This window comes from Colius striatus, chromosome 4 (assembly GCF_028858725.1).
Source record: "Colius striatus isolate bColStr4 chromosome 4, bColStr4.1.hap1, whole genome shotgun sequence".
NCBI lineage: Eukaryota > Metazoa > Chordata > Aves > Coliiformes > Coliidae > Colius > Colius striatus.
In genome coordinates, this window is record NC_084762.1 from 32764305 (window position 1) to 32790647 (window position 26343).

The 26343-nt window shown below is 37.5% G+C and overlaps 1 protein-coding gene across 1 annotated transcript in view; it reads right to left on the minus strand.

Moving 5' to 3' along the window:
- LOC104559641 (dynein axonemal heavy chain 5) overlaps positions 1-26343 on the minus strand; it is a 163405-nt gene that overhangs the window by 33442 nt on the left and 103620 nt on the right. The window contains exons 60-69 of the mRNA XM_061994521.1: positions 24917-25135; positions 22866-23042; positions 18597-18791; positions 16828-16983; positions 16376-16558; positions 13040-13210; positions 12247-12625; positions 10734-11005; positions 8910-9074; positions 2180-2447 (exon numbers count right to left, since the gene is read on the minus strand). Of these exons, the coding sequence (XP_061850505.1) occupies positions 2180-2447; positions 8910-9074; positions 10734-11005; positions 12247-12625; positions 13040-13210; positions 16376-16558; positions 16828-16983; positions 18597-18791; positions 22866-23042; positions 24917-25135 (2185 nt within the window). The remainder of the gene's footprint in view (positions 1-2179; positions 2448-8909; positions 9075-10733; positions 11006-12246; positions 12626-13039; positions 13211-16375; positions 16559-16827; positions 16984-18596; positions 18792-22865; positions 23043-24916; positions 25136-26343) is intronic.

Below are 26343 nucleotides of genomic sequence, written 5' to 3' on the forward strand. Positions count from 1 at the left end.
CTTCAATTACATTTTGTTTCAAGTAGATGACACACCAAATTAAGGTCAGGAGTCTGGAAAGAATTACAATTAAGTAATCATAGCTAAATGTTACCAGTAACAGCTGAAATATAAACATAACTATTCAGTAACTATATGGCAATTGAAGAGACACCTAACATCATATGAAATACATTGCTGAAGAGCCAAGAATTTGTGTCCATATTTACACATAAAATGGGACTTTAGTTCTACCTAAAACAATTTTATGTACACTTCATTCCTATAACAATCTCCAAATCCTGTATGTGGCTTCTCAAACTGGCATACAGACACCAAGCTGATGAGATAGGAACCTCAATTCATAGTCGAAATACTAGAGGAAGTTTGTTTGAGCACTGACATTTCACATCCCAGGAACAGCTTTAGGGAGATTATACTGATACAACTTCAACTTCCATGAAGTATGCATGTGAGTGCCATTACTTCTTTCAGATGCTTTCAGGCAGCACTACTGAAGCATTGTCAGCTTTTGGCAGACAACATCAAACACAAGTTAGTGACATCAAGTCCCTCCTAGGATATCTTCTGCCTAATCAGTTTGACACAAGTCTAAAAAGACAGATTTCAAGCACGGTGAATAGATTGTCCAAGTCATTACTTCTTATGACACAATAAAAGTTCTTTTGCCTTTCCTACTTCATGAAGATCCTGTAGAAGAGTATTCAAATAAATTGCTTTCCAAAATATTATAAAAGTATCAAAAGAGAGTTCCAAAATCAAAAGTAATCAAATAAAAGTGCATTATCACATCATCCTACCAATGTAGCAGTACAGTAGTAAAAATCTAAAACTGTTGATAGTTCATTTGGACTTGAATTGTTACACAGGGTGTTGGCTATAACATGACATAAAATAGCCCCTTGGAGCTATAGGGTGTTATCATTTGAATGTTAAGGACAGGGTCATAGTAAAAGAAAAAGATGTTGAGCACTGAATTAAAGAAGCGAGGAGGGAAGAGGACATAAGAAATTTTTAACAACAGTCTGACTATTCTTGAGAGTGGAGTATATACACTGAAACAAGATGTATTTCACAACATTAGGCATTTTGTAGACATCTTACTAATGTTCAAAGGAAGATGAATACAGAAACAAGAGGTTTAAATGACTCTTGCATTATGACCTTGGATGAAAATTCTCAGCTCCTACTGACTTCATTAACTGAAATCAGTGGCAACATATATACATCAATGAAAGGCAAGTTAATGTATTACACAGTTAGTTAAAGATGAGGGAGCTAAATCAAGGGTCAGGCTTGAGGATTTATTTCTGACTTAGTCCAAAATACAAAGTAACCTTCCCTCATCATACATAAATAAGTAGATATAAAGCACAGAATCACAGTCACAGAATGGTAGGGGTTGGGAGGGACCTCTAGAGATCACCTAGTCCAACCCACCTGCTAAAGCAGGTTTACCTATATGAGGTCACTCAGGAACATGTCCAGGCTGAGTTTGTTTAGTCTGTTGAAGAGGAGGCTGTGGTATGCAAAAGCAGCTTAAACTGGGAATACTGAAAGGCAACAGATAATTGCATGCACATATGAAGGATGGTGGCTGTTCAAAACTGAAACTTTGAACTCTCAAGGACAAACCTGCTACTTGCTAGCTGCAAATGGTACAGGCTGCAAAAAGTGAAATATCCTGATTCTTCCCATTAATACAGAAATACGACTCAGAACGCCCAATTAGGACACTGATCTTATATCATGCTTCTGCAGAGACTACTTAGGTTAGGAGAACTGGGGGCTCAGAGGCCCAGAAAGCACAAGATGAACATCTTAGCTTGACAAAGCATCCCAGAAGTAAAGAAAGACAGAACCAAAAGAAAAAGAGTGATAGAGTGTACTAAGCCTAAGAAAGGATCACCAGCCTGGCATTCTTCATCGCTTGTACGCAATAACAAACTGACTATAAATTTCTGTCACAAAACCAAACAATATCCATTTTCTCCTCAAATGAGTAATGCTTTACACACTGCAAGACTGACTTACACAGTGCTGTATTTAGGTAACGAAACAACAAAGAATAAAAACTAAAACACTGCACAAAGTACAGGGATATGGGAGAGGTGGGGGGGGGTGCGGCGGAAGGTGAAGAAGTAAGCCCCAAAACTCAATAAAAAACATGTTTTCTTACCTTGAGGGGGTTCATTAGTAAATTTTATAGAGGATTGTAAAAGATTTATAGGAAAATCTGGGTGAGCTTCTGTAGTGATCCAGGTTCTGAAACCTTCACTCATAGATTCGGCTGTTGTGATGGTGTCCATTAGTTCACTAAGAAACTCCAAACCAAGGTGGCAGTTCTGTAGAAGGAGCCATCCTCCATCTTGCATGCACTGATTTAACAGACGTCTTGCATGGACTTCCTGGCCCTGTCCCATTGAAATGGCACAACAGCGAATATTCTGGAAATAATGACATATGACATATTGTTTCTGTAGGTCCATGTGTAGTGACAATGTGCCACAAAGAAAAGCTCTAATATCAATGGAGATTGACTGTATTAACAAAAAAGCAATCCTCTCCAGGTTTTTCTTATCTTCCATTTGTTGAAAGAAAATGACATCCACTGGACATAATCTTTTTGCAGGTCTGATAAAGTCAATGGGATAAGACAGTTGAAATATTTTTCCTTCCTTTTCCCAACTTTGCTAACTAAAGCAGGACATACACGAAGGAACACAGCTGCCTGAATACTCCTTTTCCTATGATGCAGACATCTAGTGATGGACAGATAATAAGGCTACACATACTAGTTAATGCACAGAGTAAAGTAAACAATTTTGGTGTCTTTTTGCTGTCTGAATATATTTATTTCATCAAGAGAGAACTATCAAGGAAGGAGGCAGGACCGGAAAGACTGGTTCACATTAAGTCATTCCTTAGTAAACATCCTGTATTGTTAATTGGCAGCTGTAGAGCCACTGATTCAGATCATTCTAGTTTGGTGATCTTCTCACTCTACCTACTTTCTGGTAGTTTTCTGTGTTCAGAAGAGACAAAATCTGGAAATTTATGGAGTCTTTCCTTCAGAATCCATAGGAGACAAAAACCAGTGGTTCATAAAAACAGAAGATGATTCAAGATCTCACAAAGGGATCTGAAAAAGACAAGCTGGCTAGGTTTCTATCAGGACAACAGAAGCCTGTAAGTAAAGGGTAGGCAGACCCCCTCTCGCTTATTGTTCTTACTACACTTGTTCTTACTAAATAAGTAGTCCCTTGACTTAGGTTGGCTTTCTGAATGCTACCAAGGTAAAACAGAATTACCATACCCAGTTGAACATATTACTGTATATACAGATTGAGAGCAAAGGAATTTAGGAAACTACTTAGTTTCATGGACAGTTTCATATTCAAGACCCGCACCTGAGTATTCCTCAAACTGTGAGCAATGAGCTGCATAGAGACTATCAGTCTGGGCCTATCTTCAGCTGACTGAGAGCTACAAAGTTAATCTTAAGTTTTCCTACTACTGGGACTTTCTCACTGTGAAACAAAAAAGAAGGAAGTCATCCAGTCCTAAACAGTGTAGGTGAGGCTGATCTACTTTTGCAGGAGAGAAAAATTAAGCATATGAACACAAGCTACGCTGGGTCATTTGGCATTAGGGTCACAGAATAGACCCTGACCTCTTTTTACTGAACAGTATAAATACAGCTGCTGTACATGATCCTCCACATCCTCGCAAAGATAAGAAAGCAGTTAAATCCTTCTCATAAGGTCAGTAAAACCTGAAATTGCAGCTAAAAGAAGCAAATAGCTTGTGAAGTTGGCCATATGCTGGAGAAGCAAAACTTTAGCTTTTATAAGATGTATCTGAGTATAGCTAGCACTCCTGTAAGTCAAACACTTCAACCGCCCTGATATTTGCTGGGAAAGCCACACAGCCAAGCACACACAGTCCAGGAGGTTCCCACAAAATGTTGACAACAACTTCCTGTCATGAGTGATTGAGGAATAAATGAGGAGAGGTGTGCTGCTGGACCTTGTGATGACAAATAGAGTCTGGTTGGTGATGTGAAGGTTGGAGGTAACCTCGGCTGCAGTGACTAAGAGATGGTAGAGTCAAGATCCTGTGTGGAAGAGGCAGGACACAAAGCAGGACCGTGACCCTGGATTTCAGGTGGGTAGACTTTGGCCTCTTCAAAGACCTGCTTGGATGGATCTCATGGGATAAGATCCTAGAAGGCAGAAGTGCCCAAGAGAGCTGGTTGATCTTCAAGCACTACTTCTTCCAAGCCCAGGATCAGTGTGTTCCCACATGTAGGAAAGCAGGTAAAGGAGGCAGGAGACCTCCATGGATGAACTAGGGTCTGCTGGGACAACTCAGGGAGAACGCAGCCATCTCTGAGAGGTGGCAACAGGGCCTGATTTCTTGGCAAGAGTATGGGAATATTGCCAGAGCATGCAGGGCTGCAACTAGGAAGGCTAAAGCCCTTTTAGAATTAAACCTGGCCAGGAAAGGAAATGAAAACAAGATGGGGCTTTTCAGGTACATCAGCAGCAAAAGGAAGATTAGGGGGAATATGGGCCCGCTGCTGAACACAGAGGGTGCCCTGGTGACAGAGGATGCAGAGAAGGCTGAACTACTGAATGCCTTCTTTGCTTCAGTCTTTACAGCCAAGGTTGGCCCTTGGAAAGCCCAGTTCAGCAAGGATAGTAGGATGGTCTGGACAGCAGAGGACTCACCCTGGGTGGAAGAGGAAAAAGTTCAACACTTGTTGGCCAAGCTTAACGCTTGTAAGTCAATGTGTCCTGATGGAATGCATCCTAGAGTGCTGAGGTAGCTGGCTGATGTGACTGCTAAGCCGCTCTCCATCATTTTCGAACAATCATGGAGGACAGGCGAGGTGCCTGAGGACTGGAGAAAGGCCAATGTCACTCCACTCTTCAAAAAGGGCAGGAAGTACGACCCAGGAAACTACAGGCGGGTCAGCCTCACCTCCATCCCTGGAAAAGTAATGGAACAACTCATCCTGAATGTTATCACTGAACATATGAAGGAAAAGACAGTTATCAGGGGGAGTCAACATGAATTCACCAAGGGGAAATCCTGTTTGACCAATCTGATAGCCTTCATGAGGGCATAACTGGCTGGCTAGATGAGGGGAGAGCAGCGGATGTCATCTACCTTGACTTCAGCAAGGATGTCTGCCATGACATCCTTATCAGAAAGCTCAGTGTGGCTTGGATGAGTGGACAACGAAGTGGATCAAGAGCTGGCTGAATGACAGAACTCAGAGGGTGGTGATCAATGGCATAGAATCGATTTGGAGGCCTGTGGCCTGTGGAGTTCCAAAGGGATCAGTCCTGGGACCAGTCTTGTTCAACACCTTCATCAACAACCTGGATGAGGGGACAGAGTGTACCCTCAGCAAGTTCCCTGATGACACCAAACTGGGAGGACTGTCTGACTCCCCAGTAGGCTCTGCTGCCATTCAGCAGGATCTCGACCGGCTTGAGAGGTGGGCAGAGAGGAACCTCATGAGGTTCAACAAGTGCAGAGTCTTGCACCTGGGGAGGAACAATCCCATACACCAGTACAGGTGGGGCATAGACCTCCTGGAGAGCAGCTCTGCAGAGAGAGACCTGGGAGCCCTAGTTGATAATAAACTAACCATGAGCCAGCAATGTGCCCTTGTGGCCAAGAAGGCCAGTGGCATCCTGGGATGCATCAAGAAGAGTGTGGCCAGCAGGTCGAGAGAGGTTCTGCTCCCCCTCTACTTTGCCTTGGTGAGGCCTCATCTGGAGTTTTGTGTCCAGTTCTGGGCTCCTCAGCTCAAGAGGGACAGAGAACTTCTGGAGAGAGGCTGTGGGAACTGGGGCTGTTTAGTCTATAGAAGAGGAGACTGAGGGGGGATCTCATTAATATTTACAAATATCTAAATGGTGGGTGTCAGGAGGTTGGGGCATCCATTTTTTCTATTGTAGCTAGCAACAGGACAAGGGGTAATGGGATGAAGCTGGAACACAAAAAGTTCAATTTAAACATAAGAAAAAAATATTTTACTGTGAGGGTGAGGGAGCCCTGGCACAGGCTGCCCAGGGTGGAAGGTGTGGAGTCTCCTTCTTGGAGGTCTTCAAGACCCGCCTGGACACATTCCTGTGCAACCTGATCTAGATTGACCTGCTTCTGCAGGGGGGTTGGACTAGATGATCTCTAAAGGTCCCTTCCAACCCCTACCATTCTATGATTCTATGAAAGGCTATGACTACCCCTGCAAAGTGCATAAATATTGAGATAGTCCATTATTCTCTGACAAAGCACTTGATCACAATTTGCTCTTCTCAGTAATTTTACCTCTCAATTGTACAATAATTTAAAGATTACAGAAACATCAAGACAAGTAAAAAATATTTTTCACTATGGATTGTCCTTATTGTACTCCTTCTCAAAGAACTCTATAAAAATATCTATGTACAGAATATATCTCTCAATATTGAGTCATACTAATATATCTATTTCATTTTAATCCATTGCCATCAAGATGAAAATACTATCATTTTAGACACTATAGTGGCCCAGATAGTTCTGTTGGAGGTTTTGTGCACCATCCTCTGAAAGAAGAAATTGTCTCTACAATAATAAAAATATCTGGTTTTAATGAAGACAAAGCGCTAGGGACAATGAACTTAATTTTAATTCAGAAAGTTAAACTTTCACTCTATTTTCAGGTGAAAATAAATGGAGAAAAAATTCAAATACTTTTAAGACAGAGCTTGCTTGGTTTATAGACAAAGTTATGTAGCTCAGCAGTCACAGATACTGTTTCCATTTCTTTAGGAGAAGGCCATCTGAAAACCTCAATTTTAGTGTTGCTAACCAATGTTAAGTCAAAGGTTTATTCTGGAAAAAAAGAGTAAAGAAAGCCAGAAAAAGATAGGAACTAAGTACAATTTTTTGACAAATTAGCAAAATAAACACAAAACCCTTTTGCAAACATTTCTAAAAATCATCAATGATTTCTAGATGAATTTTTCTATAGCTAGAGAACTACTGAAGTGCTCCTTCAGTCCTACCCTGTTAATATACATCTGTACTTAAAAAAAAAAAAGTGTTTGCAGTTTGATTTGCAGAATCTGCATGGCTTTTGTAAATTTGAAAGGTTTCTACAAGCTGTGTGTTATGATCTTTACTTCAAGACATCAGACAAAACTTTATGGTTAAACATTGCAATTAACTTTACATTTACAGTTTCATTATTGTTGAACTTAAAGTTATGACAGCCTAGCTGATGTTGCCTTGTTCATAAACCACATGTGAAAAAACAAGGTGATCCCTTTAGCTCTTTTGCAATCTCACTTTCTATACATGTTTCTTTCTTACTTGTTTCCATAAAGCATGAAAACATATTAAAACTGCCCACTGTAATATTCTTTCAGAATAACAGCAAAAATTGCTGTCTTTTAACAGTCAAAATTACAGAGCACCGTCTACCTACCAGCACTTCCTCAGACAGGCTAAAATCATGCTTAAGATTTGAGAGAATGGCAGAGCATTTTGTTCCACTCCTTGTAAGACTGAGTCTAAGTGACCAGATGAACTTTGAGTGATTATTAGGATGTTAGTGTTCCTTGTTCCCTTTCATGGCGAATGGGATAGAAACACTCATCTCCCAGATACATGTCTAAATTGCTTTATTGACTACAGAAACTAACTCCTATTGGAGACTTCTTTATCCGGGAGTCTATTTCACAGGATACATATGTTGAGAGCTGAACAGGTGAATGAAAACAGCATCAGAAAGCTGGAACTCCATTTGTATTTATATAGTAGGCCATGAAAATAGGAATCCAATCACAATCACCTAATGTGTTTACTTGGACTTGAAAAGATAATAAAAAAATATTCCCATTTCTGGTTTATAAATATTCTTGCAGTTAATTTAAAATCTTCTACAAAGTCAAAATGTCTCTCATATCTCAGGAAAAGGCAATATTTTGTGAAGAGGAATAAAATGCTTCCAATAAACCTAAAAAGCTTTCTCATCCAAGTGCTGTCTTTCTTCCTCCCTATGTCTGTATATTGGTTGACTACCTGGCTGCACTGCTTTTGGGGACAAGGATCACATCAATAACTTTAGACTTTAGATTCCTAAGTTTAAACAAGTGGCAGTTAAATCCTAAATTTGAACTCTCTTTATCACAGTCAGACAAATAAAATAAGTCTTGATTTTCAAAGAGAATGAGTGTCTAAACTTTCTCATTAATAAGGTAAAGAGATCAGTGAGTGTTCCCCACTTTTGCAAAGAAACGTTAGTGCACACCAAAATCCTGCACCTTTACATGAATATGCATTCTAAGAGAGAGGAAGATTTATGTAGGTCTGTGAACAACTTCTTGTTGGAAAGATTATACTTGCATCTACATTGTGAACTATGAAACATAAAGCACAGAGTGTGTCTTAAACTGGTGCTGTGCAATGTTGAACAACTCCATCAAATGAACTGATTGAATGGTAGGGTCTCCAAATCAATTTCTCTTTCTACCGTAGCTATGGGTTTTTTTTCCTGTGTCTTCAAGTAATCATCATTACTCTCAGCTCCTGCAGTGAACGCAACACAGTGTAAACCACAAGTATTGCTTTGGTCTTATAGCTAAGTACTTTCACTAAGCAATAGACTATCAGTCTGCTGGATAAAGAGAGAGATCACTGGAACCAAACAACTGAAAAAGCAAGAATGTGACATTTCCATTTCCTCAGTAAATTCATTTTGGCTACTGCTCCAAAATTACCTTCCAGTGAACACTGATATGAATACAAATATCATCATTTGAACTTTTATAAAATGTGGAAATACCAATTCTAGTTCAAAGAATAGTTTTAAATATATCAGCTCTAGTAAACTCTGTTTAGGAGCATACCTTTGATTTTGCAAGACGTTCTATATTTTCAGTGGGGTCAGACCCCATAGATAAAAAGCATGTCAAAGGTGTTCGACAGTCGCTTTCTGTCCACATTGCTTCCATTTCAAGAATAAATCCTTCTGCATATTTCCCTCCAAGAGATTCTGCAATGTAGTGTCTAGCCTGAAAAAAGTAAGTTACCAGAAATATATACTTTTCTTTTTTCTTTAGCACTAATCTCTGATGTGAAATTTACCAATATCTACACTGGAAAGGCAACAACTTTCTAAACTTTCGTTTTCAACTGCAACAGAAAGAGACAACCATTGAAATTTTCTGATAGCAGACTTCAAACAAAGAAAATATAAAATTCTGCTCACACTACAGCCATCCTGTGAATATTGTTGCTTGAGGATGCTAAATATTTTTTTTTTTAAAGCACTAAAGAAATCTGTGAAGAATAGATCCACTGTCAGCTTTGAGGACAGCCCAGATACTGCCCCTAAATTACTCACTGATAAAGCCTGGTGGACAGCCAAACAAAAGAGTTTCTCTATACCAGGCCCATTCTTAGCTTCTCTAAGCATGTATTGTTGACACTGTCTCTAAAGCATAGCAGATTCGACAGGTCTTTCATCTGACCCAGTTACAGTCTCCCATAAATTTTCTGGAACTTCAAACAAATTCTCCTGTCCAGTGGTTATCTAATTCAAGTCTCTTACACTGAATATCTGTTTCCATAAAACATAAACACAGCTCAAACTTTATCCTCAAAGGTCAAACCTTCCCTATGCTTCTATTGTCCTATTTTCACAGACATTTTCTAAAAGGACTTCTAACGCTATCCTGGTGTACAAAATGCTTTTTTGAATGACATGATTTTCCAACTGTGCAAATTACTAGCACAGATTCTAAGGCATGTATTGTGGAGAGAAATAACCAGGAATAAAGTGGACTGAGGAAGACGCCAATTCCAGAAAAAAATAACCCAATCATTCACTATTAAGTGTAACTTCTACCCTAGTGAAGGGAAGCAAAACACTGAAACACTTGGGGAAATAGAGAAAGAAGATGTAAAGAAGATAATAACAACAAAAAAAAATCTTTTTTTTCCTCAAAAATTAGAATGATTACAGTTTTTGAAACCATTGTTTAGAGAAATCCTTTGTCAAAGATGGTTATGCAAGACAATAGGAGTGTTAATAAATGAGCAGTATCAGCTTTACTATTTTGGTCTGTTTAACTTGTGGTAGATGGAGCTCCCACACTTCTATTTACCAGTTGAAGAGAAGAAGAGGTAAAAAGGGTGGAGAGGGTCTCGTTGAAAAAGAAATCCGTGAAAAAAGGTGTACTCGAAACACAACACAGACATTACCATAACATGTAACACAAAGCTGAGACACACAGGGAATCAGAAGTACTACTTTCCAGTGTAGCAACAGACAAAAAAAAAAAAGTGAAAAGAGGATACTCATGGGTTCATACATTTCCTGTACTCCTACATAAAGAACAAAAATCCAAGTATCGCAAACTGTGGAGAAACTTCTAGTCTATTGCAGTTTCTTCTATGATACCTGCTATGAGATAGCCTTAATTATTAACTCCTCAGCATGAAGGGCAAGTAAACGGTTCATCTGCTATTTCTGTGAACCTATCATTAAAGTGAACTGTTCCATTTCCATGTCTTCTGTGAAAAGAGTAGGGATTTCACTATCTGATTTTCGTAATTTCTCACTGTAACAAATATTACAATAAAAACAAATTCCAGGAACAGAAGTTTGGAACTAGCAGTTCTACAGAAGATGTCACATAGCACAATCATTGTACAAAAGTATTTCTTACTGCAGCAACGGTATGATCAGGGCACCAGCTACGGACAAGGAGCAGTTTACGGAACTGATCCAGTGAGCTGTCATAGCCATCAGGAATAACAGCCTTTTCAGGTGCTTCTTCATCAAACCAAGCTTTCCAAGACTTCTCATTCCTAGCAACTTGCACGAGAAGTTGATGAAAAGGGTACAAGCTAGATAACTGCACAAGATTGAGCCATGTAATGTCAAGGATCCACTTTTTGGGTTTTGGTTCCACAGAATTCAGATCCAAACTGGCACCTCCTGCAAAGTGAAAAGCATTATAGAAGAAAACAACTACTGTTAAACAGAATAGTGACAAGTAATAAAAAAAATTTATTTCTATAATTGAGGGAGTAAAAGTCTATGTAAACCAGGACATTGAGAACTAGAATTCACATGTAAGAGCCATTTAACAAAGGTGGATTGGGAAAGTGGTCTCAGTGTCTGCCACTGCTGATATCCTGGTAATTTTTGTGCTGCTTTTTCTCCATCTGTAAAGCTGGAATAAAACTTGCCTAATAAAACCCAAGTATTTGGAGCAGATGCAGAGAGGGCCTATGGTTAGTCCTATCTCCCTTCATCTAGACCACAGAATAAGAAAGCACACGGTTCATTCATTTGCGAGACTGTGCAACTTAAACAGCCTCACTGCTCAGTCATCACTCCAGAGACACAACTCTGCACTTCCAACACAGCTGAGTCACAACTGAACATAGAATCATATAATGGTAGGGGTTGGAAGGGACCTTTAGAGATCACCTAGTCCAACCCCCCTGCAGAAGCAGGTTCACCTAGATCAGGTCTCATAGGAACATGTCCAGGTGGGTCTTGAAGACCTCCAAGCAAGAAGACTCTACAACCTCTCTGGGCAGCCTGTTCCACTGCTCTGTCACCCTCACAATGAAACAGTTTTTGTGTTCCAGCTTCATCCCATTACCCCTTGTTTGAAAGGCAAATTGAGATATCTGGATGGCAAGAACCTGATGGTTTTATCTTGTCTTGGTAATGACTGTACTTATCATGTCTTGGAGACAGTGGGGTCCATCCCCATCAAAACTTTATAAACGTCACTGAAGTTTTTGTTTGTGGTTGTGCCTTAGTAGTGGTGGCATAATGCAATGCATTGTGGTGACATGCAATGGAGGCCACATGTAACAATGTTTTAGAACATGTAACACATTTCCACTTTTTTTTGTATTGACAATTAAATATGGTACGCATTCATACGCCTTCTCACCAGCCATTAAAAGAGATTGCAGTGACTGTCTCCAAGGTCACAGACACGCTCGAAAAAGAGTAATACAGGAGAAAACTACATGGTCTCTTACAGAGTAATGGACTCATTTTAATAATGAAAAAACTATATTGCACTTGTGCTTTTGTTGACCAGTTATAAAACATTAGAGCCACCGGATCCAATATATTGTTAGTGCAAGCACTGCATAATCTGAATCTGGTAGCTCACAGATATATGTAAACAGGAATATTTTTAGAGAAATTACCTTTGATCAGTGTCTCAAACTCAGCGTGTGAAATTTTCTTGGCCTGCAAGTCAATCTTCAGTGCCAGAAGCAATGTAAACAGGAACCTGTGATTTTCGTACAGCCCTCGAACTGTGTACTTGAAGACTTCATAGGTGAGATGTTCGATTACATACATAACCCTTTTCGCCGTGATCTGAGATTTTGAAGATCTTTCCACTGATAGATCAAAAATGCCAAGGAACTGCCGTAGGGATGTTTGGTACATGACATTAACCAAGCTCATTTCCACAATTAGGAAATAAAGGATGCTACCACGAGCAGCAACGGGCCGATACTCTTCACGTGCAGTATTGATCTTCACCTCTGTCTCTGCTGCTATGTATAATTTTTCGCTGACCTTAAAATTAATTGAACAAACCATGTAGACTGTCATGTCACTCATGAATTACATTGCACAAGTAGAAAGAAAAGGTCTTGATTAAGACCACAATGGTATTTTTTAGTCAAGCTTTGCTCCCCTCTGTCAGCGTCTCAACACAGACATTGTGTCTTCGTGTGTTCAAACACCAGGCACAATGGGATTTGATTCAAACTTACACTTACAAAGTATGCTTGGAATATAAAGCAGTATCCAGGTAATAGTTTCATTTTGCAACATTTTATGAAGAAGAACATGACAGTGTTTCTATTATTTCTTTGTTAAGAAATCACATGTCATATAGTGGCTCTGAATAGAAAAAGAAAAATTCTGTCTACAAATAATATTTAAACTTCCATTACAAAATGTATCTGCGATGCATTCAAAATTCACCTCTTCTGCTGTTGTTTTAGTGATTCTTAAGACTTCTATCAGAGACTCATCTTCAACCAAAGAGCCCTCTGTACTGGTTAGACGGAAGAGTAGATTATCTTCAAGCTCCTGCATCTTCCTCTTATTATATGTTACTTCTTCCATAAGTTTGACTCTTTCTGCCTCCAGTTCCTGCATTCAGAAATTTTCCTTAGACTATTTAAGATTAATTCAAAGAAACATTTCTTATAATGACACAGAAAACAAGTGATTTCATGGATGTTAGGTTGAGGTTTTGCTGCTTTTTCTATCAAATACTGCATTTATTTGACCAATGTAGCATACTGAGCAGTGAAAACACATCAGAATTACCTGGATGAGTTTCCTCATAGTAAGATGCAGAAAGCATTAAAATTAGTTTCCAATGAGAAGTGATAAAAGCCACATTACATTAAGTACTTCAAATTAAATCAAAGGACTGAAAGATGCACTGTATGGATGGATTTCACATCGTTAGGCAAGTTGACTGGGTGACCTTTTCAATTTCTAATTTCTATGATTCTGTAACTTTGCCAGATACACTCCTCTACTGCTTATAAAATAGGAAATGTTACAATTTTCTATTTTCTATGCCAGATGGAATTTTTATGCTATTTCTACAAGATAGACAATGGCAAGGGAACAATGACTGATGAGTCAACACAATGTCAAGTGAAATGGAGCACCTATGGTCCAGAACAGCTCAGGGATACCCTTGCTGCCTACTTCTATATAATGAATTAAGTCAATTTTCATGTAAGAAAAGAGTAGTTACCAGTTTACTTACACATACTGTCAACATGCCCAGTTAGAGAAAAAAAAAAGAGATGTATAGAGTTACACAGTACAGGAAAGGCTCTTATTTGGAAGCTGGTTTATAATATATTCCAGGGCTACAGAATGCAGCTCTGTGGAAGCTACAAATGCCTGCATTCTAAAAGAGAACAATGACTTAAGCAGCAGCCATCCATCTACAAATTTTCTTCATTTTCTCTGCTTTCTTTACCATTAATGCAAAAAAAGATATTAGAATGATACAAAAGGAGTAGGATACAAAAGGATAAATGCACTCAAATGTGTATTTATATAAATTTTTAATTTTGCTTAAGGATGTATTTAGTTTAAGAACAGGCACCTCAGTCATTCTATTTGTAAGCTTGTGAAGAGTATCTTTCAAAAAAATAGCAAATATACCAGATGCCAGGCTTTTGTTTGCAAGAGAATTTCGTGACTGCATTTGTAACACAAAAAATAGCTGTTCTGAACACAAACAGTGGCAGCAACTTCATTATCAAAGTACGGATGGATAACGATTACTTTATATATAATTACAGGTGCAACATTTAAAGTTGTGAACAATAAACACTTCTTTAATCATATATTTCATTGATCACTATGGCAAACTTTAAGAATATCTTGGTTCCTTTAATCTATCACATTAGCTCGGTGATCATAAAATTGCCTTATTGTTTGTAATAGAAAACCTGTTCTTCCGTTTATCTGTTCATGATTTGTTTTTCCTTTGAACCAAACTTATCTGAGCTGCACTGGCTGTGGCTACACCAGGACATTCACCATTTATTGAGACAGAAGACACAGAACAATCATGATTTCTTCATATCGAAGGGAAGAAGTTGAAATAAATGTTTATCACCTACACCCATGTCCCTAAGAAGCAAGTAGTGCTGATACTAACCAGTCACCCTTGCAACTGTCTCAATTGATATATGGCACCGGATGAATCTTTTTCAGTTAGTGTATTTTTGCTGCAAAATGCAGTCTAGGTATTGCTATATACATTCAATATTAATTCCCTGACAGTTTTGTCCAGGCAAAAACCCGTAGAGCAAGGGAATCTGCATGGAAGCAGATGAGTATGTATGTCTTTTTATTTCAGAGTTTAAAAGTAGAAACTTATACGTAGGTCATGAGAGGTGAACTTCACTTCTATCTTGATTTAAACCTCTGTATCCCATCTGATGTATCTTTCTCAATTCCAGACACTCTTGCTAATGCTGTTCAATTTTACTCACATAAATGTACACCTACTGGAGAAAAGATGAAAATTTTGCATCCCTAGCATTTGTCCCACCTTGCTAGTGGACAGCTTTTCCTCAGTACCTACTGCTGCAGCTTTTCCATTTTTCATGGAATAATGACTTTAGTCATAATGATGACTTTTCTAGCCTCTGGCTGTGCCTGTCAGATGGAAGGAATGGAACTTAGATTCCAGCCCTTACTTTAGGAAATGCTTCTTTAAGCAAAGTGGAAAGGTGCAGGTCAGAGAATGTGACAGCACCACTGAAACTCACTGATTGGAACATACTTTGGGAAGTCAAAGGAGGAGGAATTCACTCTCTTAGATGGGGAACTGCTCTCACATGAGCAAGCCTACCTGAGTTTCTTATTCAAGGCAGCAGCTCTGCTAATCCAAACCTTAATCTTTGTAACTTTTCTCATGGACACAATTCTTAAATGTTTGATTTGAAATATATAAATCATTCCATTTGATGTGAAATACAGCTTCCAGGCTTTCACTTTTATGAGAAAGGAAGCAAATATTTCATTTCAATGTAATTGGACCATAGCATTCATGCATTTATTGGTATGACTGGCACAGTAAAAACTCCATATTTGTCCTCAGTGCTATGATGAATTGACTCCCATGCTTTTGGATAATCAGGCTGTTAAATTGGATCACCTAAAAAGAAATAAGATCGATCTAGGAATTAAATTATTTTGGGAGATGTCTCAGATTTGGTATTAAGAAATTAAACTCCTGAAAAACACCTGAGAGAGGATTTTCTTCCTTATATCTGCTGCTATATAATCAATGGAAAATCTAGAAAGGGCAGAGTCAAGTCAGAGTTAAGGGCTGCTTAAAAATCTCATACTCTGCACACTAGATCCTGGCTGCAAAAGTAGTTCAAGTTCATAAGCATTTTTTCATCCAATTCAAATTAAGTTTGAAAAAGAATTTAGAAATAAAAGAGGTTTCTGACTGAACAAGGAGCCTTTGCTATGTATGAAGAAATAAAGACACTTTATGTATGTCATGTATATGCCTGTGATGTATTTTTAATGAATAATTTTCTTTCTTCTCTTGCCAAGGCCAAATCTTAAAATAAATGTTTAGGCTCCTCCATTCAATTAAAAACTAGCTCCATGTTGTCTTTAAGCAAATGCACAATCCCCTGAACTTTCATTCACAGTTTTTTACTTGCATTTAATTTCATCCAAGACATAGAATATATCCACTCATGGTGCAGATACTGAACAAGCTTTCCCTCTATACAAATAGTGCAAACTACTAGGTACCTGTTTTTCTGTGAGGATGACACGGCCAAGGAGCTGGTCCTCCAGCCCTTTCATCGTAACAGTAAAGTCAATCACTGTTGTTCTTGCACTAATTTCTGGAGTATAGGCAGGGTTAGCCAATTTTGTTGTCATATAAAGGGTAAATCCCTTCATCAGATCTACCTCCTTGTCACCTACTTTCACCTGAAAATAAAACATATAACTCAATTTTCAAAATCTAAATACGAAAGAACAGTTCTTTCATCCCAGGAAAAACAGATGATCTCTTTCTTTACATTTTCATTTACACTTTTTGAATTTTCTGCTTAAAGGGTAAAAAAATCCCAAACCCAACAGTTCACGGCTCATCTTTCTAAGCATTGCAAAAGTGTGAATCTTGGCAGTATCCACACAATCAGACACCCTGCATCTGTCATCCTGGTTTTTACTTTCTTGTTCACAATTCATCTTACTTTGTGTGCCGAACCAGATTTTATGAAATTTTTTTCCAAGATGTTATCGAGAGCAGGATCAAGTTCCTCTCCAACATCTTCTATTAGCAAAGGTCGGCCAAGGGACAAGCAGTCTTCTATATGACTTCTGAAGAACTTGTGGTTCATAGTTGTAACCTAGGAAGATTGGTTCACAATATAGGATGCATTTGCAAGGACACAGAAAACAGGATACTGCAGCTTTCAAAAATTATACTCATGCTGAGAGCAGATGATTACACTTTATGGACCAACCCACCTCTGCTGAAACGAATCAAAGTTTTGCTATAAGCTTAACAGAAAAGGGAATCATGCATGATTTTTTTTCTTTATTGTTATCTATTTATTTACATGTCTACAAATCTATCTAATCACTGTAGTATCTTAATAACATTTAAATATTAATGGGTTTATGCTCAAACACTAATATAAAGCAGGGAAATATTTAAATGGTTCAGATGGATTCAGTGCTACATCAGAGGCCTGGTCTCACATCAGATGTTGAATTTGCAGTTCAGTTCCAATTTCACAATATAAAGTCTTAAAATTGTTGCATAGACTCCCATCTATTTAAATTTAATAAATGTAATATAAGCCTTTGAGATTATAATGGAATAGCCTTTCCAGACATCTGTTAAGCCATGTTTTTGTAGTGTTTTTTTTTACCAGAAAAAGCCCTAGGATAGACATGTTTTTAAAATAAATCCCTGTATTGCAGGCAATGCTCTTTGAAAAGGGTATAATTAAATTATCTAGAGGTATATTACACTGTCTTAAACCAGTATATTATGTAAAAATTAATACTACACTCCACCACATTGCACTTTTAGTTTTCTTATAATGTAGGCACATGTGTATCCATCACAACAGCACACTGCCTACATTTTTAGTCTAATAAAATGAGTGTGTTAGTGACCAAAAATATAACCCTAACAAGACCACAGCAAATGACAATATCCCAGATGCAAAGGCATGATCTAAACACTAGTTTAAAGACTAGGGTATTTGGAGTTTTGACATAAACATGAGTTTAGATCTTTATCAGAACCGATATTATTCGTACTGGTGTAACAAAGCATGGAGGGTTGGCTGATTAGAAAGGGAGAAAAAACGAGTAAATTTTGAATTAAATAAAAGACACAGATCCCAAATCAGATTCACTGCTAAACAGAAAGTGGTGAGGATAAATAAAGCAATAAATATTTTTATCACATGTATTTAATTATCAAGATGCAGCCTAAATTTGGGCTTTGTGTTTGCTGTGCCTCAGAGATGACTAGATTTCCATTCTCCCTCACACTACCATTAATTTTTTTCATTTAATCTCTTTTCTTTTTCCTTATTTTCCCCTGAATATGCTTTCCCTAAAATGTTATTGCTATTCAGCAACAACTGTCTGATCCTGTCTGGTCTTAATTTGGCAAGTCATTTACCTCCCTCTATGTTTCTCTTCCTCTATGACAAGTAATTAAAAGACTCATCATAAAAATACATATGGCATAAGATATAATTCCAGTTTGGTCTTAAAACTGTCTTTCTGCAAGATGATAAAGCAATACAAGCTATTTCACCCTAAAACAGATAGGTCACAGATTCTGCATCAGTGTTGTTTTAATTTCTGCATAACTATATACCATAAACATCAGATTTAAATTACGCACGGACATGTATGATGACAGAAAAAAAATGGCTTGCATTTCTAACTCTGATGTGAAATGACTTACGTGAAAAGTGTTAAATGAACTATTTACCTGGAGGTCATTATTCTTTTCCTTATTTTTAATCCAGATCTTTCCTTGACCTTGTGGATCAATCAGCAAAGGATATCTCGATGCTTTTGTGACAATGATGCCATTCTGAATGGAAAGATCATCGTTTGGAAGACCCTGGAGGTTCCATTCACCCACCGTAGCGTTGTCAACAAGCATACCAGTAAGATTCAGGTCCTAATTGAAAATATGTAATTACAAAATTAGTACCAATTAGAGGTCTTCTACTAAAATGGAAATCTTTTCTTCTTATTCTGAACATAATGCATGATAGGCAGTTATTGTTTGTTTTCTTTCTTGAACATGCTTCAGTGCCTAAATCATTAAAGTTGAGCAATAATGAAAGTTAATTCTGTTGAGGCTTTGATGCTCATCAAAGAATGTCAGAGAAACTCTGAAGCCAGTTTAATATCTAATGACAAGCTGATTTTGGTATTGGCAAACTCTTGTCTTGCCAGCTTAAGGGGAAGTGTTGTCTCAGTCACAAGAGCTTCCTCCTGCTGTAAAGTGCCCTTCAACTACGTATATGAATACATAATGGCCTACGGAAGACCTGGAAAAGAAAGAGGTGTGCTGTGGATCAATAATCATGAAGTATCACAGAAAGTTACTGTTGCTATGGCTAGAACTTTTCCCAGCTCATATATTCTTCTAAAGTTTGACTTGCACACGTTAACTAATCTGCTTTATTTTATTCTTCATGAACAGTGATTGGCCTCTCAAGAATGCTTACATGAAGAAAACAGTGCTTAAAATCATAGAATCATAGAATAGTAGTGGTTGGAAGGGATCTTTAGAGATCATCTAGTCCAATCCCCCTGTAACCAGTCTCTCCAAATCAGAGAAGTAGCTTACTAATGATCTGAGTTTAAAAATTAAAAATTGAAGGTTTTTTTAAAATTTGCTCCTTATGTTTTTCACTCAAGAACTCCTATTTATAAGCTTTCTCTTAAAAACAAAGTATTTGAAAACAAAGAAAAAGTCTACAACTCCTGCAAAAATCACGTAATTCAGCATCTGGAGTTTAAAGCAATGTTTCAAATACTGTGAGACTTGTGATACAATCATGAGAGTTAATGGTACTAGTGGTTATAAGACTCAAAAGCTTTTTCACTCCTTTGGTTTTCTACTACCCTGATTTATAGAAGAATCTGAATGAAGCAACAGTAACCATTCATAGAAGACAGAGAAACTTTAGGAATCCAATTTCCATTTGTGAAGAGGACAGTGAAGCATTTATTAGCCAAAATTTTCAGCAATTCGAACCTAAATTTGTATTTGCCTCCTTAAGCAAATGAGTAGGGTCTAAACTTTTTTGGTTTTTTTAATTACTGCAGCAGGAAGTGTCATTCACTCTGCAGCTCTGAAACTTAGCTAATTAAAGTGCCTAACTATATAGATAGACAGCTAATTTTGAACAGTTCTCTTTAAATTGTTATGCCTAAATGACTCATACACCCACAGACAGCTAGTCTGTGGCAAAGTAAGGCAGATGACAAGCCTTTTGCTTGAACTGCAAAGCTGCTTTCTTTCCTGTGGTGTGAAGTATCAAGAGAAACCCATATGCTACCTTTTGTGAGTACTTAATTTACTGGTAAAAATTTAAAACTCCCTTCTACACACTGTCATTGAAACTGTAATCCTTTAACAGAGACTATCTAAACAGAATGGTAATTGTGGTTTGAACTTGTTAATTATGGCACTCTGTGTCTAACCTGTCCATATTAAAAAGCACTCCTCAAATTTTGAAGGGTGCAGCTGAGTAACAATATAGTCAGAACATCTTCATAGAGGCAGAATTTTAGTTCTTTATGTCTTGCTTTCTAAGGGCATTATGAATCCATGCTCTTACACTTAAATGGTAAGAATCTTGACAGATATTCCCCAAGGTAAGTAGCTTTTAAGAACATTTTGTACACTAAATTTGAGAAATGGTCTCCTTGGGATGAATGAATGGAGGGTAACTCTCATACTACACTGGTAAAGGATCTTGCCTGAGATTGCACTGCTACCATCTTGGCCTTACTTATCATCAGGAGATTTCAAAGAGCTTTACTGGGCAAGTCATTGATCTTTGTAAGTTATAGCATAAATTGGGCTGGGCTTTGAGGTTCACTCTGCCAGGTCAAGGTTAATCACTCTACGAGAAGTATTATGTATCACCTAATATATATAAAAAAAAAGATTTACAAGTACCTTCCATGAAATGAACAGTATGAGAAACCTCTCATGGCAAAGAGGTCTCCCTAATACAGGTTTTAAGTGCCAAATCCCCCAAAGAACCTGAAAAGAATATGTAGCAGGGATACTAATCCACCTTCACCTGTTTCCCAGTGGTACAGCCACAGCTGTTCACAGGACACTCACTTGCTCATAGCACTTTTGAGCAGCACCTGCTCTGTCAAAAGCTTTGACAACTGAGAATCCTGTACTGAGAATGAGAGACTCCCTGAACTATTTCTTCAGTCTTTACTGCTGGAGAATATAGAGGCAGGTATTCACAAAATTAAGTAGAAGGTAACACAGATTGCTCAGAAAAAGAGTTTTGATTAGTAAGGCCTACATTCTGCCTTCAGCATATGTCTTCCAGATGCACGGAAAAATATTAAACAGGCCTCCTAAAACTCACAGAATATGACCAAGGCTGCTGCTGGCCATGAGAAAAGTCTATGCAGCACTACAGCTGCACCCTTGAGGCAGTTGATGGTCAAAGGAAAGAACACAACTCATGTAAAGGAACCTGCCCTTTATCATAGTGCCAGCATGCAGTTTGCTCACTTTAATAAAGCCAGTATATGATGTGACAGGGAACTGAAGCTATATGATAGGACCTTAGCTCCACTGCATTTTAGGTCACTTTTGCTCACACACACTTAGGCCAATTGAAGAGGAGCTGAAATGTCAGACTCAGTGAGAACAGCCTCACTGGTGACAAATGTGCATTGATTTAAGAGCTTACACTGAACCATGCTGAAGTGGTGTAAAACAAGCTTTACAAAATCCAGTTTTTGTTTAACTTAATCATTTCAACAAGACACTGCGAATTAAACTAAATTAAATTATGTCGGTACACAGCAGAAAGTATGACAGGAGAGTATTGATAAAATACAAAGGTGCAGAAGTGTTATTTCCTGGTTCAATACATATAATGATCTTTTCTATATTCAGATGTAAGGGGATTTTTATGTCAATCAAGAATTAACCAAGCTACACTAAGAATAAAAGTGTGATGCTTTAAAAAGGAAAAACTGTTTTGTTCCATTTTGCAGATATTTTCCAGCATATCTAGATCATTAAAATGTTATACTTAAGTAATTCTAAATTAAAAAAATATAAATTTTTATTCCTAGACTAGGAATAAGGAATCAAGAATACTAGATTATCGAATTTATGATGTAGTATGTCAGAAGTACTTTGATTCAAATTCACCCTTTATACTCTCTACTTACAGTTCAGAGTGACAAGTGGATATCTAGAGAGAGTGAGCAGATTTTTAGTGTCAGCACATAAGACCATAGATGGTAAAAGCTGAAATGGAGTCAATCTAGTTGGGCATAACTCCCAATCAACCCAGACAGTATAGACCAATCTCCCCACTTCTGCACCGCTCTGTGGGCCTAACTTGGGAGCTGGTGCTTCAAAGGCTACCTGGCAAACTATGCGGGTACAGCAATACCAGATGTGGGATGGTATTTTCCAATACATATTCACAAGTTATTCCTTTTAAGGGAATAACTTAAAATGTTGAGGGAGACAGTTACAGCTGTTGGGTTTTATTATATACGTATTTTCCACTTCCAGTAAATGCTAGATGTGGCTGATTTGCCTGACTTTATGACTGAAGTTATGGACACAACATAGTATTTGCAAAAAAACATCAACCAAGAGAGAAAACTGAGACTATCTGATGGAGTCTCTTATGACATGATAAATCTGTTTTAAGATGGTAAATATTACTTCATTTCACGTATTATGCAATTTCCTGTCAGGGCAGTTTCTCTCTCAGATTTGCCAGAGCGATGGCCAACATATCAATTCTGCAATGCATGGCAGCATAAAGAGGATCTTAAAACATACTATTTTAGAAGCTCAGTTGTCAACTGTTCAGATTTTTTATTTATTAAAAATTTGTTGGAATATGACAGCCTGTCTATAACCTTTCAATTATGTACTTTTGTGGAATGGAATGCTCTGCACATTTTTTTCTCTGCAAGGCAAAGAGTAAGGTTAGGACAGAGCATGAACACTTACTTGACTGTATGGAATCTTGCTGTTGTCCATCTCTTTCTTCCACAACTGCAGCAGCAAACTCCTGTACTCTTGATTGAAAGGTCCAGAGTAAGACAGAAATCCAGTGGCCAGAAGAACATTCCCCACTAAATTAATAATCTGATTTTGAAAGCTTTTGCTGCTTGCTGTCCAACGAAGCTGTATGTAAAATGTTATAAAGACGTTAGATTAAGCAGGTACAAAACTAAAATGAAGCTCTAACTTAAGAATTTATCTCTTTCTGATAAATAATTGTTCTTTGAACCAGGAGTATATTTTTGGCTTTAAATCTTTTCAGAAGTAGAAGTTTGCTTGGAAGAGACGGTAACCACCTGACCAAGTGGAGAAAAAGCATCTTTGCCAACAAGCTGGCCAAACTGGTAAGAAGTGCTTTAAAGAAGGAATAGGGAAGGAGATGATGACCAACAATCACATGAGAAAGCAAAAGACCAGGCTGGCAAACAAAAAGTGTGGGATGATATAAACAGTAGGGACCTTATAATCAATAAAACTGGATTAATGGAGGATCAGCCCAAGAATATCGACATAAACAAAGAGATGCCTACCAGGCAGAGTGATAGGGATAGCTCTCATACTGTTTTTAGGAAATTAACATAGGTGGGCACCTCTCAAGTGCTTATATACTGAGGTATACTGATGTTGCTGGGATCATGGGGACATGATGGAAAGGCTTCCCCAGCCGGAGTGCTACAACAGCTGCATACAGGTTTGTTAGGAAGGACAGGCTGGGAAGGTGAAAAAGAGACTTTTCTTTCATATGAGAGAGAAGATGGAATGCATGTAGTTCTTTGTTTGAGATTCTGGGATGGACAATGAGCCAGTTGAGGTTATATTGTTTATGATTAGAGGATAGATCAATATGAGTAATGTCTGTGTCTGTTACAACGTGATTAACAAGTAGATGAGATCTTTCAGACAATGAGAAAAAAACCTCACTTTCACAGGCCCTGGTCTATATATCTGGCCCCGGTCTGATATCTGATGTAAAGCACTCTGATATCTTCTGAAGACACAACAGACTAATTACTTATTCCTATCTCTCCAGATTTCTCTTCCCTTCCAATCACTCTGCAGGCCATCTTGCTCAGGACTTACATATTTTAAATTTTAAAAATACATATTTAACCCAGCGTCAGTTTTGCCCAGGGCCCCAGGTGCCATATATAGTCTTGATTTTCTGTCGGAATTTTCAGAAGTAGAATGGAATAACAGCTCTTACAAGACTTTGTAGCTACAGAAAACCTACAATAAGATACTGTGATTTTCTATTTTGGTATTGCTCTTAAATTTAGAAATTCACTGAAAAATACGATATGGCATCTAACACTTTTGACAGAAATATTTTGAAGTGCAGCTATGCAAACAAATGCTGAAGTCCTGGCCTCAGACGACTCAATGGTTGAAGTCAAAGCTCTCATCAGTTTTGATTCTGTGTGAAATCAATCAAGGAATTATCAAAGCAAATAATCAGATGAGAAAAAATTATCCTGCTTCCTCTGGAAAATCTCAGGCTGAAGCCAGAAAAATCTACATAGGAAAGGTAAATTTCAAGCTCAGTGCAGAGGGCAGCAATTATCCCATAATTCTGTAAAAGGCTCCAGTAGAAATCTGAACTTCAAATATAATTCAGGAAATTAGTCACACTTCAAATTCCTATTCTAGTCTATTTGGTAAGAAAAAGAGAGTAATCCTTCTTATAAATATTTTAGGGCTTAATTCCTCTTCTTACTGCAGCTAAAAGGAATTTGGCTTCTTGGCTTTATCCCAATATGAGCTGTATCACATGACATAAATCTTCATACAAAAGAATTAAGTTAACACAATAAATTGGTCTACTTTGTTAGATAAATGAAGTTCAAGAAAGAAACATACATATAACTAAAATAAAGTGTGGTATGATGTCAAGATGCCACCATGCATTGAATTTCTTGAGCACTACTAATGATCATTACAGAATATTCTCAAATCTGGGCACCTGCTTCATGCTGGAAACCTCTCACATGTACTACTACCTTTTCTCCACCTAATCCTTCAATCAGAGCTGTGGCATTGTTCTTTTTCCTTCTGCATGCCTCAGCATCATCAAGTAACGCCTGCTTCTCTTTCATAGCACTATCATACATGGCTTGGACTTGATCCAGTTCCATTTGCTTCTCATCCAGCTGAATTTGTGCATTATTCAGTTCCATTTGGGCAACTGCAAGTCTTCCCTCTTGCAAGGCTAAATTTGCCTAAAAACAATTAAAAGCAAAGTGTAGTAAATAATTTGGCAAGAGCAGATGACATTAATTTAATGGCACATATTGTACTGTATCGGGTATTTTTTAAAATAATACATGTTTATGATGACAGCAGTCTTTTTCCTTTTTTTTCTTTTCAACCTAAAACTAGAAAACAGGCATAATATTACAATATTAAAGTTATTCAATGAAATTTTACAATGTTTTCATAATGTTTTCTGAACAATCTATTGATTAATGAATGATCAATGATTTGAAAACACAATAGACTCGAAATAGTTGCATAGCAGATACATGAGGCAACACACACAATGTAACATATTCTCAGTGCAAAAGAAAATTGATATTATCCTCAGAAATGATATAATAATAATAACAATAATAATAACAGAAACTACTTTTCTCTTTTTCCATCAACTACTTGTACAATAAAAATGTAACATGCAATTTTTGCTCTTCTGGAAGCTGAAACTCTAGAGGCTTTTCTCACATCTCTATATAATAAATTGGAATTAGAAGTTGCCAGTCATTTAAATGTGGCCTCTTAACTTCTGTATTCCTAACAGGGAAAAGAAAAAGCATTCTTTGAATTCAGAATGTGTTTCTGAATATATGTTTGCAAAGCATTAGAAACTGACAAAGTTCTTACGAAATTAACACTTATAGATAAAGGTTGCTTTCATTTACACTGAATATATAAAACACTTGTTTAAATATCATGTGTCTTATTCTATTTTTCCTACTATAAGAGTTATGAAGATGGAAACCAAGATTCTGAAAAACATTTATTACAAATCTGGAACTTGACACTCACATCACATCAGAAGAGTACAAGGAATCTCTGGGATGAATCTTAGTAAACAGTATAGCCATGGGTGGGGTTTTAACATCAGATCTTGACTAAAAATCTAGATTTTACTCTAATAAAAATATACTAAAATGAGCAAATTCTTCTTGCTTTGTGTAGGAAAAAACAAACAAAAGTAGAGGAGTCAAGGCCATATTTTGAGATCTAGGCATACTAAAAAATGCAGCATGAATTCTGGTGGATTTCAAGAGACAGGTCTGTGAGCAAGGAATTAGAGAAGTACATATGTACTAATCAACAAAGTAGTACTGCTCTATGAGTTCCACATATAGAGAATAGCACTGTAGGCAAAAAAAACCCATGTTCACTGTAGCCAATGTGTCTGTTGACA